Source organism: Mustela putorius, unplaced genomic scaffold, assembly GCF_011764305.1.
Source record: "Mustela putorius furo isolate JIRA1106 unplaced genomic scaffold, ASM1176430v1.1 tig00003854_pilon_pilon_pilon, whole genome shotgun sequence".
NCBI classification, from domain to species: Eukaryota; Metazoa; Chordata; class Mammalia; order Carnivora; family Mustelidae; genus Mustela; species Mustela putorius.
This window is the reverse complement of record NW_025422006.1, coordinates 10,662,944-10,681,799: the sequence shown is the minus strand read 5'-3', so window position 1 is coordinate 10,681,799 and position 18,856 is coordinate 10,662,944. Positions and strand designations below refer to the sequence as shown.

Here is an 18,856-nt window from a genome sequence, read left to right as displayed (position 1 = left end):
TACTCCAATATGGATCACAAACTTTAAATGTTAAATGGAAAACTGTAAAACTTAGGAGAAAACAGTGGAGAAAATCTCAGAGATTAAGGTCTGTAAAAAGTCTGTAAATGGGACACCAAAAGCACAGTCAATGAAAAAAAAAATTGAAAATCTGAACCACATTAAAATTTAAAGTGTTTGCTCTGAGAGAGACCAAGTAAGACGAGCTGCAGACTAAGAGGAAACATTTGTGAACCATGTATTTGACAAAGGTCTACTATCTAGAATATAAAAAGAATTCTCTAAAACTTAACAATAAAAAATAAACAGTATCAAATGCAAAATAGTGGCAATTTCAAATGCTGGCAAGGTTTTGGAGAAACTATTCATTTATTATGGAAAAGTGAAGCGGTATAGCTACTCTGGAAATAGCTTGACAGTTTCTTTGAAAACTCAGCATGCAACTACCATTTTTTAAAAAGAGAGAAATTTTCGTTGCTCTTATCATTTTGTCTTCACACTGGTTTGTGAAACAGCAGAATGTTCGATTGTTAAAATGCCAATGCCATAAATCCATTTTGACACAGGCATGCTCTCAATTATCTGCACCCAGGTGATACAATGTAAGGAGTCCATCTTCCAACTCTGCGAATATTTTAAAATTTCTTAGTAATTTTAGTATGCAAAATCAATTTCATTAAATTATTGTAATTTAGGATTCAAGCTCCTTTCCTTGATACAAAGTTAAACAACTGCCTTACACACACACACACACACACACATACATACATAGAGAACCAATGATTCACAATTGTCCTGCAAAATCATTTTATTTTCTACTGCACAAACATCTTTCTCAGGTAATGTTACTAGAACAACCTGCTTACGAGGTTTTTATAGCTTGGGATAAATATAGTTGTTTTTTTTTTTAAAAAAAACTTCTATTATATGGAGTTGTGATATAAAAATGATTTATAGGCTATATTTTTCAGAAAGCATTTAGCTAGAATGTAATCCCGCTGAGAAAACTTTCCCATTTAAGTCTATGATATGGAATGAAAAGATAGGATTAAAAGTCTTCTGATCAAGAAGCTTGCGATCATCAAAGGAATGTTAGTCTCCACAGAGAGCCACCAGGATTTTTTCGTAATCTCCCTTGGTTTCATCCTGTTGGTTAAGAAATAGAGTATACTTAATACCATCTGAAACCGTATTCAACATAAGGTATTTTTAATTATAGAAGAATTGTGTATTTATAGATTAACAGGTATAGAACATATATCACAATATGCAAACTTCAGGATCTTTTATAATATCATTTAAGTAATATAATTAATATAGCAGATAACTGATATTCATTAATCAATGATTATATAAAAAGCAGTAGCTTTCAAGATTCAGATTATGTTGACATGCTGTATATTAGAGCCATTATTTTCCAAGTATGAAATATCACACAGAATTGAGTGAGCTTAACACAGCATAATTTCATATCATAGTAAAGGCTATCTGACTCACTCACCAGGGAGAAAGTGATAAGTCTGTGATTTTCTCACCTTTCCTTGGTAGATTTAGTTATCCAGTGTAAGTGACAACTTAACTTGAAATAGTCATCTTTCAATCTTTCAATAAGTTTAAAAACCTTGACTTGTCTTTCTCTTTATTCTTAACATCATAATGAAAATTCATACATGCATGTTTTAACACATTATGTGTAACAAAATTAAGGAAAACTTAGAAAATTAAGTTTCTAATCTCTGATCGATATTCATTGCAAAATAAATCACTATATCTCCCTACTAAAATATTTTGGTTGCTAAATTTATATACGGGAAACTAAGTATTTCCATGGCTACTGAAAAATCTGTGTAGTTTTTCACTGGTCCAATCAAAGTTCAATTTACTTATAAATTACATATCCTAATATTATGAATTAATTTTACATATAAAATCCACAGACACGTAAGTCAGACTTATTCTCTGGAGAAGTTGCAAAGAGGACTGCCATTTGTGGAGGCAGCATTATGAAAATCACAACCTACCAGGATGGCTTGGCAGAGAGAGATACCATACAGCTTCTGGTAGCATGCTTTGATATCATTCATGTCGATTTCAGAACGGGAAACCATGATTCTGATCAAGGTCTTATGACGAGTTCCAGAACCCTGTTTAAAAGCAGTGTTGGTAAATGTCATATTCAGAGCATACTCTTCATAAAGCGGGGGCAGGTCTGAATGTGAAGCTCTTTTGTTCATTCATTAAAACACCCCCCCCACACACACATACACGACACAGATGGAAATAAAATAACAGGAAACCTACTGCTGCATCAGCTGTATGTAAGAACTTTTACAACCTCCTCACTGTCTTCCATCATCCAGGATTTTTTTGGTCTAAACTATTCAAAAATTACCAATAATGTGAACCTTCTAAATTGCAATCTGACCATTGAATCCATCTGTTTAAAACCCCCCATGGTCTTTGGCTGGTTTTAGGCTGAAAAGGAATCATTTTATCTGGGTTTACAATGCCTGCCTAATTCCACAACCTCCTCCACTCTGCACCAACGGCCTCATTACATTCATTATCTTGAAGAGTCATGCTAACTCCTCCCCTGGACCAACTTTTCCCTCCAGCTCTTCCACAGCTGCTCTCATCTAGTTAACTCCTATTCAAGTTTCAGGTCTTCGTTTAGCAGACAGCAAGTTGACATTGATTCCTCCTGCTCTTCTGTCATACTAGGTGTTCGTCCTTACCCACCTAGATAATTACCTGCCTAGATAGCAGCAGGCATGAGGTCTGGGACTCCACTGCCTACCACATGGGGACACGATGCCTATCATGTATCATTTCAGAAGGACTCTTTCCATTAACTGAATGGTTAGCTCTCTCTCCCTCTCCCCCCCCACTTTTTCTCTTGATGCTTCCTTATTTTGGAGTTGCAAAGGGGAAAAAAAAAGACTACCTAATAACTTTTCACAATACCTGCATACAGGTGGCACCCTGATGCATGCTAGAGAATAAAGTTCAAATGAAAAGTGGCTGAAGTGGGGCGGGGGGGGGGGCATGGTTGGCTCAGTGGGTTAAGCCACTGCCTTCGGCTCAGGTCATGATCTCAGGGTTCTGGGATCGAGTCCTGCATTGGGCTCTCTGCTCAGCAGGGAGCCTGCTTCCCTCTCTCTCTCTGCCTGCCTCTCTGTCTACTTGTGATCTCTCTCTGTCAAATAAATAAATAAAATCTTTAAAAAAAAAAAAAGGAAAAGTCGCTGAAGTGGGATTGCAAATCTATCTCAATAACACCTTCCACTTCTGTATTAAAATGACATTTTAAAATCTTAGAATGAAATATGAATCTAGGGCATGGATGACAGAATAATAAAAAAGGCAAGTGAAACTTAGAAAGGAGGAAATTATAAAACCCACAACCTTAGCGGAAGTAGGTTACTAAAATCATGCAATCAAAGAAAAGGTACAGAACTTTCTCTGCTGACTCAGGTTTTATGCAAACACTGAGAAAACCACAAATTATTGACAGGCTCACCTGATTACCTTAACTGTAAAAAAAAATACAACAAATCTGACAGAATTTTATTCCAATAACTGTGTATTGCCTCTTGCATTCAATGGAACAGTGATTCTTTTTAATAGGAAGATATGAAAATAAGTGTGGTTTACAAACAATACGAAGTTTTCTCTTTTTCTCTCCATAAACAATAATTTCACCCCTCAGCGAAGCATGAAAATAGAATGTTATACCTTCATGGCCTGATGAAGCTTCTCGGCAAAGAACATCGGTTTGCTTGTGGCACACTTCACTGCAAGACAAGCACACTTTAGTGGACACAGTCACCACACAAGAAGAAAAATGCGTGTGAAAGTTTTACCAGCCAGACTCCATTTTCCACTTCTCGAAGTTCCTCATCCCCCACTTAATAGGGGCTATTGGGCCTATAACAAGCTTTCTCCAGACGGTGGTCTTGAGGAATCTTTTCACTGACAACATCGCTATCTCCTCTATCTTAAATCCACTCAATGGCAACTCCCCTTGGAAGTGGGGAAACTGGCAGGTGTTAAAAGTCATGTGGGCATAGAGTAAATACTTTCTTCATGTCATAATAAGAATTTTTTTTTAAGGGAAATAGGATTTTCCTTCACAGATAAAACACGAACAGACAGCCATTAGTAATATTCTCTGGCATGCTACTCAAAGTGTGACCCATGGACCAAACATACTGATACAAACTGGGAGCTTGTTAGAAATGCAGAATCTGAAGGCCCCACTATGGACCTGCTAACTCAGAATCTGCATTTTCAGATGATTTCCAGGAGATTGACGTGCACTTTCCTGTTTGAAAAGCACTGCTTTAGAACATCGGTTCCCAGGTCATGGGGGGAGCGTGGGACCCCTATAAAGCCTTTTTATTCTGAACACCTACTGAGCTAATCCCTCTGGATTTGTCCAAGATGACCCAAGCAGCAAGTGACAGACCAGGATTTGAATCTGCATTTATTTATTTCCAAACCGCATGTTCTTAATGACCGCTCTGACTTTTCCCCGAGCCATGCCCAGCCTGGTGGATCACCTGGCATACGTAAATGCTCAGAAAGTATTTCCCACTTGTCCACCTTTTGGAAAAATTATTATTTTATTATAATATTATAAATATTACATTACATATTCAAATATTATATTAAACATATTACTTTAATATAACATTTTAATGTAATATTAAGAAGGCATTATATAGCTTTAGCTAAATATTTATAGTCGTTATCTTCTACATTCCCTCTATATAAAACACAAGTTCATTATATCTTAGTTTTTTGCTTTTTTAATTTTTAATTTAATTTTATTTGTGTATTCATTTACTTTTAAAGAGGCTCCACCCCCAGCATAGAGCCCAACCTGGGGCTTGAACTCATGACCGGCAGACTAAGACCTGAGGTGAGATGAAGAGTCAGAGGCTTAACCAGCAGAGCCACCCAGGCACCTGTGTTTGTTGTTGTTGTTAACTGTGGGACGGCATTGACCGTTTCAAGTTAGAAAAGCCTCCCCCCTCCGTGACTACATACCGATAGCCGTGAGGCATTTCTCAATGTCGCCTTTCATCTCCAGGTCCAGGACTTTGTTCATGTCGTGCTTACTGTACTTACGGTACTTCTGGAACACTGAATATGACATTTAAACTAAGAGAGGTACAAAGGATCCTGTTCTCTAGCAAACTAGCAAAATCAGGGTGACTGACGCAAAGCATTCCTTTGGATGACTGAATTTCAAAATACACATTTTAAAGCTAATCGTTTAACCGGGCATATTTTGGATACGTCATCTCCTCCTAGGAATGTAACTCATGTGGCCATTTTAGGTGCTCCTGTATATTTTGGGGAAGTTTTCGCAAGTTCTGACATTTATTAGAACTGGCATGTGACTGACAAGCATGACACTTACTACTTCAGAACTACATGCCATACCAAATGGGTCTTCTCTTATAGAAAGATCTGTGCAGGAAATGTCTCTTACTTTTATCCTTAAAAATCAGTGTGCTATTATGAGATAATGAACTTCAAGTAATCAGTAGGATGTCCCCTTTGCCTTGGCTTCTGAAAGGTTCCAAATCTAGTGCTTGAAAGACAGAACTCTTGTGCTTTTTGATTTGGGAGCATCTCTGTCTTTTGTTATTTTTTGGTTTTTTGTTTTGTTTTGTTTTGTTTCCCACGTAATCTTGAGTTTAATGTTTTTCTTCATTGTCATTTCATTCTGTTGTATGTGTATATTTGTCACACCTAGTCCAAATATTTGGGAGGAGTAGAAATAGTCAGGATAATTAAATAGTGTTCTGCCTGCCAAAGTCACAAAGCGTGTTTCAACTCTTACAGAATGGTGGCCGTACAAAGTTGGACAAATGCACAAACAGCAGTAAAGGGTCAGGAGCACTACATCCACTTGGTACGAGTGACACTGAAGAAGGCTTGTCTCTCTCCTTTGATTTGCCCTCAAGAAAACTGCATCTACTATAAACGGTTTTCAGGAATTTTTCTTCTTACCTTGGCGAAGATGGGGATAGGCTCTGGTGGTAAGGATGGTCACGAACACGTTCACATCTGTCCCCTTTCTCCTTTCTCCTGCTTCATACAAAGCCTACCAAGAAATACAAACATAGGGGCACCTGAGTGGCTCAGTCGCTTGAGCGTCTGCCTTTGGCTCGGGTCATGAATCTAGAGTCCTGGGATGGATCGAGCCGTCCGTCAATCCCCTGGCTCCTAGGACTCCCTGCTCATCCGGCTCCCTGCCCACGGGCTGCTTCTCTCCCCCACCTCTGCCACTCCCTGTGCTTCTGCTTTCTTTCTCTCTCAAATAAATAAATAAATGAAATCTTAAAAAAGAAAAAAGAAACACAAACTTAAACATCGGACTGTCTGCTGACTTGATATCTGCACAGGAATGTCAGATCTCCTCAGAGATTTTCTAGGCAGCTGCTTCATGTGTGTCTAGTTCAATGACAGTAGGCAATGCCAAGAATGCAGGTTCCTTAAAGATAGGGACCTTAGTTCGTTTTCAAGTATCTTCCACAGTATGTCTTTTTTTTTTTTTTTTATATTCCACAGTAGGTCTTAAGGCAACCCTGCAAACAGTAGGGACTGAATATATTTTTGCAGAATAAGTATTTGCTGTATTAACTTGCTTTCAGATGATGCTTTATATCAAGACAACTCAATGGGATCCTCTAAAAAAAATTTTTTTTTAATTGTTCAAAGTAACTAATACATCAGTAATACAACCATAACCTAGATCTTGAATTTTGATATTAAAATTTCTGGATTCAGATTCTGACTCTGCAACTTAGTTGCTCTATACTCTTAGATAAATAATTTAACCTTATGAAACTGCAGACTTTCCTCTTTTGTAATTGGAAAAGATAATCCTCGCCTTATGACCACAAGCATGCTCTGTTAACTTTGAAATGTTAATTGCCGTCATCCTCCTGGGCCACACTAATCCACGTAGCTTCCATAAATATACATCTAGCAGCCCTGTTCGTCTTTCGGAAATGTCACAGACAAATAAAAATCATTTTTTTATTATGGGCAATTATTCAAATACTGACTTTTGTATTTTTTTTATATGCTTACACAGTTTCTGTTAAAATGGCCCAACTTCTGATGGACATAAGGTATTTTGGACTTTTTAAGCAAACGTCTGGAATGCATGCATTTACTCAACAGAAAGTTAATGAATGTCTTTTATGTGAAAGGTAGCGTACTGGCACTGTGACGGGGGATGGACACATGAGTTTCTATCCTACTGTCTCACTGTGAGGGATTTATACAGTACTATCCCAAGAGGGAAGCATATGCAAGTAATAGTTGGGTATTTTGTTTGTTTCCTTCCTTTTTTTTTTTTTTTTTTTACCTTTAACAGAAAATCCAGGCCCTAAAATGGCACAGTTTATCTAATATTGCCAATGGATTGGTGTATAAATAACCAACAACCTCACCAAAACTATGTGTGTCAATATACTTGAAAGTATATAAATACATTATTACAATTTTTATAATTATAGTATCTTTACTATAATTTTTTTATACACTGAATGCCTTTACAATATACACTGAACGTCTATAAACCAGTGCATTGTTCACTGGTAAAAGAATGTTCGATGTGCTTGCCTACTCTTTCTACTTAACTTAAAAAATTGTTCTTACTTTTCTTATACATGGTAAGATAAAAATTCAGAGTTTTCTCAAAAAAATGATCCTTACGAATGACAAATCAAATTCTCATTCTTTTCTTTCCATCCTTGCCTACTTTGTGGACAGTGAAATCTTTTAAAAGCATAAAGACCACATTTTTCTCTCTTGAGCTCTCCAAGCACAGGAGACACACGGTGTGCACCGTTGAGGGAATAAACGCTAGGGGCCATCGGTCTCCAGAGGACCTCAGATTTGCTTTCACGTAGCTTTCACGTAGAGGCATCAAGTGGTGACCCCAGCTAGCTCAGGACGCATCCAACATAGGAAAGTTGGCTCCAGGAGTATTTGCGGCACTTGCTTACCCTAGCATCTGTATCAGCCAAGTCATCATTCCAGCCCAAATCCTCAGATCGGTCACCCTGAAAAAAATCCCATTCTCTGGTAAGTTGTTTTCTAGCATGTAATCACAGGATTTGCTTAATTCCCTTAAAATCAGATAAATAATATTTTTTGAGAAAAAGAGACTCAAGTGCTTATTTCAAGGGAGAGAGAATCTCATTTTACTCTTCATAAAGGAAGAGGTATGTCCTGACCCAGAGGAGGTATACCTTAGCCAGAGAAAGCAGAGCATTCCGATAATCTCCAGATGTGTCTGAGGTGATATCTTTAGCCAGATCTCTCTTCAGTTCTGAGAAATGAGAAGACCGTATTTTGCAGTAAACTAGAGATAAATTGGCACCCTAGCAACTTGAATACTGTCCGGTAACAGCGTGCCTGCGCCAGACCCGTGCCCAACAATGAAGAAATATTATACACTGCAGAATCCCCAAAGCCCCATCATTAACATCCACATTCAATTTTAAGAAATGCATTATCAGATTTAGTTTCCAACTGAGGTAACTTCGATGGTTGGGCATTGAAATGTACCTTCTCTATAGACTCTGTTAATTTCTCTGATCTCTTTGTTAGTTCTTGATGCCAAAATTTCATCCAGAGTGTCTTCATCAGTTCCAAGGCCCTGAATTAAAAAAAAGAAATGCAAGAAAAACTTTGTTCAAAAGCGTCTGCTAGTTTATGGGTCCCAGAATTCATTTGAACCTAGCATTTAGTAAATTTCCCATAGTATTTAGTAAAAATCCACAATGTTTAATAATCACAATCAACTCTATTATATTGCTCTAAAAACAAAATGGGTTTAAAGCCATTACTTTGCACAAAGACACCTAAAAGGATGTATAGAAATCCGTACAGTGACAGACAACACGAGGAGAATGCAAGTCATACAGCTGCCGACATCAACATGTGATTCATGCTACTCACTTATTTTATTCCTGCTGACCGGTGTGCCAGCACTAGGTAGAAGGATATAACAAGGACATATAAGGAGACTTGACCTGTCCATTCTGCCCAGGAAAGGAATTTTGCTTCACCCAGATTATTTACCTTCATGGCAGCACGAAGTTCATCAGCGTCAAACTGGGCTGGAGTTTTCAATAGCGCCAAGACAACTTCCTCGAGGTGACCAGAAAGGGCTTTCTTCAGAGCTTCATCCAGGGGCTAAAACAAAAAGATTAGAGTCAGGGCTTCTAATAACAGACATGCTGGGCGATATAGCCATATAGGGTTACCTAACCTTTAGGATCAAGATTTCTAAATCCAGCCAACTTTTAGATACAAAATATGGTATTTAGAATGTTAGCTTCATTTTTTTTTTTTTTAAGCTATAGAGTGATTACAATGCAATGTACTGGCTTCATTGTTAACTTGAAAAGGATTTTTTTAAGGTTTCCCTTGATCTTTTACAGGAGGAGGAAATCACAAAGCTCAAAACATAGGGGTTTGTGTATGGATAGAAACAGAAGTAAGAATGCCTTAAAAATAATGCATTAGTGATTTTCCAGACTTTGTGGAGTTTGCACTGCTCAAATAAGCTCACATCAGACATTGGCTTTAGATCATTTTCTAACTGCACTCCTTAAAAAAAAAAAAAAATGACCCATTTTTGGTATAAAAATTACAAAGCTTACTTTTAAAGTAGAATTATAGGGATATACATTTAGACATGAAATTGCTGTTTTAAGTTTCAGCAAAAAACACACGTCAGTCCGAGCACAGTCCTTATTGCCAACAGTGCTCTTAATATTTGTTATATTCAAGTTAAAGACTGGTCTCCATTAGAGGAGTCATCTGCAAAGAACCAAGACAGCTAATGTCTGAAACCAGAAATTTGCTAGTATTGATTACAATTAAATGGGTAAATACTGTAATCCTAGTCTTAGTTGTAAAGGGAACACAGAGTTAGAGACTGAAAAAACTAGCTTCAAAATTCATGCTTAGACATAAATGTAATTGAAATTGAATATCGAAGTTTCCCACTCCAGCCTACCTTTCCTTTTTCCTGGAGATACGCTGCTTTAATCTGCTGACGCTGTGCATTGTTCCTCTTAGTTAGAATGTCAATGATGGTTGCTTCATCCACACCTGGAAATAAAAGGCCATGAAGCTTTAAAAGCAATTTTTGTCATCATCCATAACTGACATAAAATAATTCATTACCAAGATGGTCCAAATGAAGTTCTAGAAAACTAAAAAACATAAGTGACAGAACCCAAGGACATAGAGGCAGTATTAAAGGGAAGCATTTCAGATGGCACTCCAGCCATTTGAAGGAGAAAGAAAGAAAATTGTTCCTGGCCCTCTGTGCTGCATTGTTTGATCCCAAATGAAACCCTAAATGTGAGCAGAGTTGATTTCCACAGTGAGTTTCTGCTAGCAGTGAGCTGGTAAAAATATCAGTCGTTGCAACAGAGATTGTACTGATTTGGCCAAATTTCCTAAATGCTGAGAAAAGAAATACATCTTTGTTTGACAAAGAAATCTTTTTTATCTTCAAAATGAAACATACTTTTTCTACCGCATATGTCCCTTTTTTGGTAGCCATTCAAATGGCCATTGTGAAACGTCCAGGAGGGGACTGTTTGGGGAAGACATACTTACCTTTAACTGTTATCGCGTTATGCAAGGCAGCAACATCCGAGGATGGATTGAAGCTAGGATAGGGGCTCACTGCTGACCCAGGACCGCCTTTGGATCCTTTCACAGTTTTCTGTGGATGAGAGAGAAATGGAGTCAGGTCCACTCATTCTCATTAGTTTCTATTCTGATCTTTAACGAAGTTATTTTATGGTCACTTGACTTACAATGTATTCCTGCTCTTCATTTTCAATAAACCAGGCCTGTTTGAGGAATTCTGATACCATTGCCATTTTGAAAGAAGGATCTGGAAAGAAAACAGGTAGATGCTATAACAAAACACAAACTGACTATATATCTGTATCACCCTACTCTCTCACATACACAAGACGCAGAGTAGCCTTGACCTTACTTATGGATTACTTTAGGAGCATAACAAAATGCTAGAAGTAAGCTTTTTACAAGGAGAGTCCTGCCCTGGAACAGAAACCCATAGCCTCCACTCAGACACTTGGCTCTTTCTTGGCATATTCAGTCCTAGCCTTTAGGGGTCATATGGTTCTATAGTAAACATAGAGGCTGAAGAGAGGGGTTGGTGATTTACTTCACTGATCTAAATTTATAGACCATCCACCGAGCACTGAGGGGCCAGAAAATATTGAAACAGCATCCTTGTCTCAGCAAGTGTGTGCTTCCTGTGCGAAAAGACAAAAGCTAAGAGGCTGTGCTGGCTGATCTGAGCCTCTCTTGAAATGAGTCAAGATTAACCTGACAGAAAAGTTAAAGAGAACAAAACAGAGAGGAGGTTGTCATATTTGGGACACGGAAAGAAACCTACCAAAGCAAGAAATATTGACAGAAGCCCAATCAAAGAAGTCTAAATGTATCTCCAAAGCTTTAGGAAAACATGAATGGATTTCTAAAAAGACGGCAGCATGATTCCTTTTATATTTCAGAAAGATCACTTATCCTGTATCATAGAGAATGGCTAAGAGATGGGCAGGATGAAAGATTGGAGACTGCTTGTAGACCTTTAGAGAATCTGTGTAGGATTGGTGAGGGCTTAAAGAAAAGTAATGGCTAGAGAAAGAGCAGAAAGTTTTACATTTATGAGGTAAAAACCATCTGTGGCAGTCTGCTGTCTGTCTCAAAATTCAGATTCAGACTCAAAATGTTAAAGAAGTTTGATAAAGATTCAGAAATACCATCTGAATATGGTATTTCTCCCTCAAATAATTCAGTTTCCTTTTCCATTCCTTGATATAAGATTATTTCAGTACTTGGAGTAATTGCTATACTCACATTGCTTCCTAGTTGAGCCGTCCTAAATACTAGTTCATATTTTCCCACCCAACACACAAAAAAACTCGGATTTTGTAACGGGTTCTTTGTTCTCACAGGAAGCACCAGGGTAAAGGTTGCAACATAGATGCCCCCTTTTGGCAAACTCTATCTTGAAATTTTTTGAATTGCTATCATGGCTCAGCAGCATTTTTATTTAATCGATCATGTATATTTTTAAGATCTGAAGCATGTTTGAAACCTAACGTGTTCCCTGGTTTATCCACAAAAGAAGCTACCAGTGATCCTTTTTGTCTGGGGATGTGTTTTTAGGAGTCCATGTTTAAGGTCAATGTATCTCTCCATACCCTTTTGTTTATCCCTCTAGAGACTATGACCGTGAATACATCTGAAAAGAGTTTGGAAGGGTAATCTCAGTAGTTTTAAATTCTTGATATGAAGGTCAATGAATCATGAGGAGTAAGACTCATAACCTGATCCCTGAACAGCATGTTCAGACAAAGTATTTCAGCCACACCTGCTGAAAAATAACCTCAGTTTCAAGTAATGAGATTAAATACGTGAGGGAAATCGTATCTAAAGCAGAAACTATCTCCACTTAATTATCAGGGGATTGTTCAAATTACTATTCTGTCATCTGTGAGAAGAACCAATATATTGTGCATTCATTTAAAGTAATCTCCTCCCCACCCCACCCCCGCAACTGATAAATTTGAAGTTATTTCCTGAGGTAAAGTCATGATATACAATTTTGCACAAGGCTTTAGTTCCCATTACAGTCGTAATCTGGTGCAATTGCTGTTGGCACGTGGAGTTTCATTTTCCAGTTATTTAGTTGGCGCATCCAGAACGTCTAGCAATTTCTGGCAAGGTTTCTGGTAGTTGAAATTCCCATTTTTATAATCTCATCTATGACCTTCGTAAAGTAGAAGCCTCAAAATGACTGATGCGATTGGTCACTTAGAAAAGTATTTTCCCATCAGCAAAATAAGCATTCCGTATTTCCACTCTTTTCAGTTAGAAAACCTAACAGAACAAAAACTTCAGAAGAGACCAGAGACTAAGAATACTGTCAAATATAATTTTAAACATGAATCTCACAACTTCAAAATAATTTTTATGAAAGCTTTCCTCTCCTTCATTTTTTCACTTCTAAAAAATGCTCACATAATCCATCAGTTTATTTACATAACACAGAACAACAAAAATAAGGGGACTGAATAATTTGTATGACACAACAGAGTCTACAGAGGAGACAGCTTTGTAACATATCTTCTGAGTTCCTAGAACTTGTCATCTGAAACAATTTGGATAGTCTAAAATCATGGCCTAGAGAAGAAAAGCAGTCTGAAGAGACCATCTCAGAAAGGCAATGAGAGGAAAATAGAATCTCAATATAGCCAAATAATAGCTCCTAGATCTTAGCTTTAAAACATAGGAATAGTGGTAGGATATAAGAAATTGCCCTGAAGGAAAGAGATTTTATCATGTACTAATAGTTAATTGCTTAATGCCAACTGCATATATTAGTAGAAATCTTTAACAGTTGCAACATAGCCTTGCAAATACCACAGCAGAAGTATTTTGGCCAAAAAAAAAAAAAAAAAAAAAAAAAAAAGGCAGGGAGTGGGGCACCTTGGTGGCTTAATCGATTAAGCCTTCAACTCTTGATTTCTGCTTCTGTGGAGATCTCCACAGAAGGTTTGGATGGAGCCCCCATCAGGCTCCACATTGGGTGTGGAACCTGCTAAAGATTCTCTCTCTCTCTCCCTTTGCCCCTCCCCCAGTCTGCCCCCATACACCTCTGTTTCTACCCACCTCAGCACACACACTCCCCAAAAACAAAAAATTTTTTGGCCAAATTGAATTGCTAAACCATTCGGTCTCTTCAGTAATTACCCTCTGCATAAAAACCAGCATTAACCTATTCAATAATAGAAAGATAACACTTGGCTTAACTATACATAAATAATATATCCAAACATACTTTATAGACTGCTACATGTTATACAAATATCAGATACGATTACTATTCAGAGAATAATTTGACCTAGAAAATAGAACTGTACAGTTCAAAAAGTAAACTAGATAATTCTATGACTTCACAAAAGATCTTCTTTTTTTCTGTTTTTTTTTTAGTTGCAGTGTTTATAGTAGGTAATTAAGAGCTTATTTTATTAATATACCTTGGCTCTATGTATATATATATACACACATATATATATGTATATATATAAAATCTGGCTACTAATGAGCTCTGAAACCAAGTTTATCTCAGATCTTAACAGCATCTAATTTGAAGATGAAATTGGTCATTTATAGATAGGTTGACCTATATGGACATTAATATTTCAGAGTTTCTTCTAAATGTGTTTGTGAACGTGCACTGCCAACCGATCTCATTTATCTGTGCATAAATGTGTAACTTTCTAGAGATGAGTCTTTTTTTGTATATTTATGTTTCAGAAGAGAGATCTTCCTCATTCAGCAAGGAATTAAAGAGGGTAAGACACATAAAAATATAATAGGCAGAATGCAGTATCCATGCTTGCTAAACTAGAAGATAAAGGCATTCCAGAAATGGGTACATTAGTAATTGCACCAACTCGAAATTTGAGGAACTAAGGCTTGTATCAAAGTTAGTTTCCTGATTTTTTAAAACTGCACTATTGTTGTGTCCTTGTTTTTTTACTATATAGAGACAGAAGTCATTTAGAGGCATAGGGACATCATATCTGTCATGTTCTCTCAAATGTTCCAGAAAAAAATACATTGAGAGGGTGGAAGGGGGAAGAGGCTAAAACAAATGAGGCATATTAGCCACGGGGGAATCTGGGTATAAAGGATATGGTAATTCTGTGCAATATTCTTGCAGCTCTTCTGAATGATTAAAATGATTACAAAAAGTGTTTGTTTGTTGTTGTTAATCACAATTTCTATCTCTCTTGGCCTCATGAAAGACCACTTCCAAGATCTGACAGAAGCTGAGTTTTGTGGCCTCTCACGCCTTCCTAGTATGATCTGGAATGATCAGTTACACAGCAACTAATCCTTGCATCAGACAACTCCCTTCTTCCCATTTTCTACCTGGGAAAAATGGTGTGATTTCCTGGCAGTGTTTTAGACGGAAGTGGCAAGCATTAAGTCATACATAAACCCATGCCTTCTGATTGCATATTCTTTTAAACTAATGACCAAAAGACAGTGGCAGCAATGTTATTTTTAAATAGCTCACACTTGAGAATCAAATTCATTAAGAGCGAAACCATGGAGACTGGGGCAGAGTTCGCCCTAGCCCTCGGGTGTTTATTTTTTTCAGTGATTTGGCGTGTACTCCATTTTTCCCTTGAATGTACATTTCACACATCTTTTCCACACCTACCTGTGTGAGAGAAGGAATTAGACTATACAGCAGCATGACTTATGAAGAACCACTTTACAAAGCGTAGTCTCATGAATATTTTGTTTCTGGGTCTTTGGACAGGGTGTTTCCTTTATCTGGAATACCATTTCTTCCTCCATATTCTCTCTCCTATGCCAAAATGTTGCTTCTAAAAGGACTCAGCATAGATGTCCTCACATCCTCCAGCAATCTCCCCTTGGTTCAGCACTCAACTGGATGAGCTTCTGTGTTCTCCCAAGGCTTCTTCCTTTACTGCACTAGCCCCTACCATTCTGGATAATTACCTTCTATTGACCTATCTGTGTTCCCCACTAGGATTACCATGAGAGCAGAGCTAACCCACTCTTCACTAGGTTCCTCCAATCCCTGGATTTCACTATGGTAATAAGTGTTATTGAATCAATCAGCAGTGTACCAGTGCTAATTACTTAGGAAACATATCTATACATTTAACAAATGTTTTCCCATAACTATAGGATATAAAAATAAGTATTGAGGAGTGCTGAACCCTATTTCGATTCTCTTTAACGGACTGTATGGCCTCAAGAAAACATTAAACTTCTCCAGGGGTCTTCATTTGTAAAAGTAAGCGTGTTGGAACAAACAGTATCTAAAATGCTTGAGATCTCTGAAGTGTCTACTTAAATTTCACCTCAAGTGGATGGAGGTGAAGAAAATTAGCATAATTAAGGAAGATATTATATAAATTGTATCTGTTCTGATCTTTCAGATAAAATCTTATCCCATTTTAAAGAAAAATGAACTCATTTACTCTAAAAACCACTTTGGGTTTAATCACGGAAAAATAATAGTTCCATTGGTTTAGCTGTTTAGCTCTGATTTCAAATACAACTCTAGGGTCTAGAGAGGATTAAGAACAACCAACTCAGCAAACTAAGGTCATACACAGAAATTAACCTTTGCAGATCTTCTTATTGAGATGGTACTTAAGAAGCATGAAACTCTGAATAATGTTATTATAAACCGTTTTGTCCACATCAGTCTGGTGTTGGCTGGCTACCTCCTGTGGTTGGGCCTGAAGCCAGGGTGGTATCATAACTTCTGGAGAGGAGGCCCTTTCAGAATCAGGAAACCAGCACTTTACCACATCTGAATCATCTTACAATGTGCCTTCTCTTCCAGCTACCAAAATAACATTCCGGGGTGCAGAGGGGAATGTTCTTTTTTCAAAGTCCATGTGTAATTTTAGATATAAACAAGGCAAGAAAAAGCACACCTTTCCTAATCAAGCTAGCTTTAAAAAGCCAGACTTCAGGACATTTAATTTAACATTTGAAATGGGCTAAGAGAAAAAGTCTCGGAGGAAATCTTGTAATGAACACTAGCTGGCTATATTATGATTCAAATTCTCTCACTTCTGCAAATATATCCAACAGCAGTTAAAAACTCTGCTTTAGATCTGCTTTGTCCTTTTCTGGGGAGTTTTATGGCCATAAGTTCTCATTCACAATCTAGATACTACTAAACAGAATAATTTTTGGAGGACCCAGCTGGCATTCACAGGAAGAACTTAATCTGATGCCACCCAGAAAATATTTCCCTTCCCCTTAGGTTTTCAGAGCAGCACTGGAAAAGCCTGTCTGTGACACAGACTACAGGAATAAGAATGTGGCCACACCCTCTTTAAATGAAATGATTAATAAGCGGATCCTCTTGTTTATTTATGCTGCAAGAATAAACATAATGTAATTTCAAATGTTAATTACAAAGGGCATGATTATCACTCTGAGGTCAGAGTCTGTTTGATTCTTACCAAAAAAGAAAATTAAGAAATCCTGCTATTTTGAAACCGTTTCCTGAAACCCACCTCTGGCACTTCTGCTCTTCTGTGCTAACTGCCCTTAAGTATCCAACCTCCATCATGATTTCCATGTAAGACCCACACAGCTCTTGGAAATGTATAACTCGGGGGAGGAAAACACATTCTTTCCTTTTTTTTCCATGCTAACTCCTCAACACTACAATAATCCAGTACTAAGCAAACGGTCCATATTTGTAAAGCTGTATTTCTTAAGTAAAACGAAACATTACGATTTTGTGGTTTCCAAAATATAAATACCCAATGTGATTTTACAGAAAGATTTATCAAAACATAACGAAATGCAGGCAGCCATAAACCCTGGAGAAGCAGTAACATGTAACGTCAGGATGGAAAAAGTTTTCCAAACAATCAAAACTAACTAAAAAGAAAGCTAAGACTTACCCTTTTTCCCCAACTTCTTCCAAAGCACTGAAGAGAGATTCAACTGTGAATGTTTCCTACTAGAAGTGAAGCCTTGTGCTTCTGATTTTATGGAGTTTGAAAGGGGACCACACCTAGCAACCAGAAGTTAGTAATTGGTTGCCCTTTGTTTGAAATGTGTGGCTCAGCCTCCTCTGAAACAAAGTGAAACAAGTCTTGCAAAACTATTCACTAAACCAACTCCTAGCTGACAGCACAAAGGGGGAAAAAAAAAAACAAAACGGAAGGACAGATTTTTTTTTCTTTTTCCTCTTTAGTTTGCACTACTTTTTCCAGAAAAAATAGAATGCAGTATGTTTTCAAGAACACAGGACTGTCTACCCCAATCCTGTTACCAATGATTGGCACCCTTCTTTAAACAGATTGTGAAATGAAAAATGTATAAACTTCAATATAAACCCAAGAAAACCCTTTCAGCTTGAATCCCCAGCTCCATCACTTATTACTATGTGATCTTGGGGACATAGTTAATTTCCCTGAATCTGTTTCTACTTTTTGTAAAATAGGGGTAATATTATCCAGGCTGTCTAAACAGTAGAATTCTTGTGACAATTGAGAAATAATATATTTTTTTTTGTAAATTTTAACATCTTGCAGTGCTGATTACCTTTTATTTACATATATTTTTTAAAGATGTTATTTATTTATTTGACAGACAGAGATCACAAGTAGGCGGAGAGGCAGGCAGAGAGAGAGAGGGAAGCAGCCTCCTGGCTGAGCAGAGAGCCGGATGCGGGGCTCGATCCCAGGACCCTGAGATCATGACCTGAGCCAAAGGCAGAGGCTTTAACCCACTGAGCCACATAGGCAACCCCATTTTATCTATATTTTACCAGCATTTTCCTGCCTTAAAATAAAAGATTTCTTGGAGCATCTGGGTGGCTCAGTTGGTTGAGCATCTAATTCTTGACCTCAGCTCAGTTCTTGATCTCAGGATTGTGAGTTTAAGCTCTCCATTGGGCTCCTCACTGGGCATAGAGCCTACTTAAAAACAAAACAAAACAAAATTAAATTAAATTAATACTTATTGTGCTTGCATATAGCTTGTAGATATAAATTAGAAATGTAAAAGAAATAAAGCTCCAGATCATCCCAAAATTGTGAACAAAATCAATGCTAGAAATATGATCATTATGACATTCAAAAAAGGTATTGGCCTTTGAAGAAGGCCTATTTATAGTAATTTCTTTATATAGAATGAGTGTTACAGATAGACATGCATACACCCTTGACATTCTAGAGTA

General features: G+C 37.4%; 1 protein-coding gene across 2 annotated transcripts; it reads right to left on the bottom strand.

The window, feature by feature from the left end:
• Positions 1-913: 913 nt before the first annotated feature.
• Positions 914-17,743, bottom strand: ANXA1 (annexin A1). Of its 2 annotated transcripts, XM_004769201.3 has the most exons (13): positions 17,574-17,740; positions 10,872-10,951; positions 10,669-10,777; positions 10,058-10,152; positions 9,115-9,228; positions 8,599-8,689; positions 8,280-8,359; positions 8,034-8,090; positions 6,025-6,118; positions 5,053-5,148; positions 3,736-3,794; positions 2,022-2,144; positions 914-1,146 (listed from the first exon to the last, which is right to left on the bottom strand). In XM_004769201.3, the coding sequence occupies exons 2-13, from the start codon at positions 10,935-10,937 to the stop codon at positions 1,093-1,095; spliced, it is 1,038 nt and encodes a 345-aa protein (XP_004769258.1). In that variant the 5' UTR covers positions 10,938-10,951; positions 17,574-17,740; the 3' UTR covers positions 914-1,092. The 2 variants fall into 2 exon arrangements, with proteins under 2 accessions (XP_004769258.1, XP_044921042.1); XM_045065107.1 differs by lacking the exon at positions 5,053-5,148 and having other exon boundaries at positions 17,574-17,743.
• Positions 17,744-18,856: the final 1,113 nt, after the last annotated feature.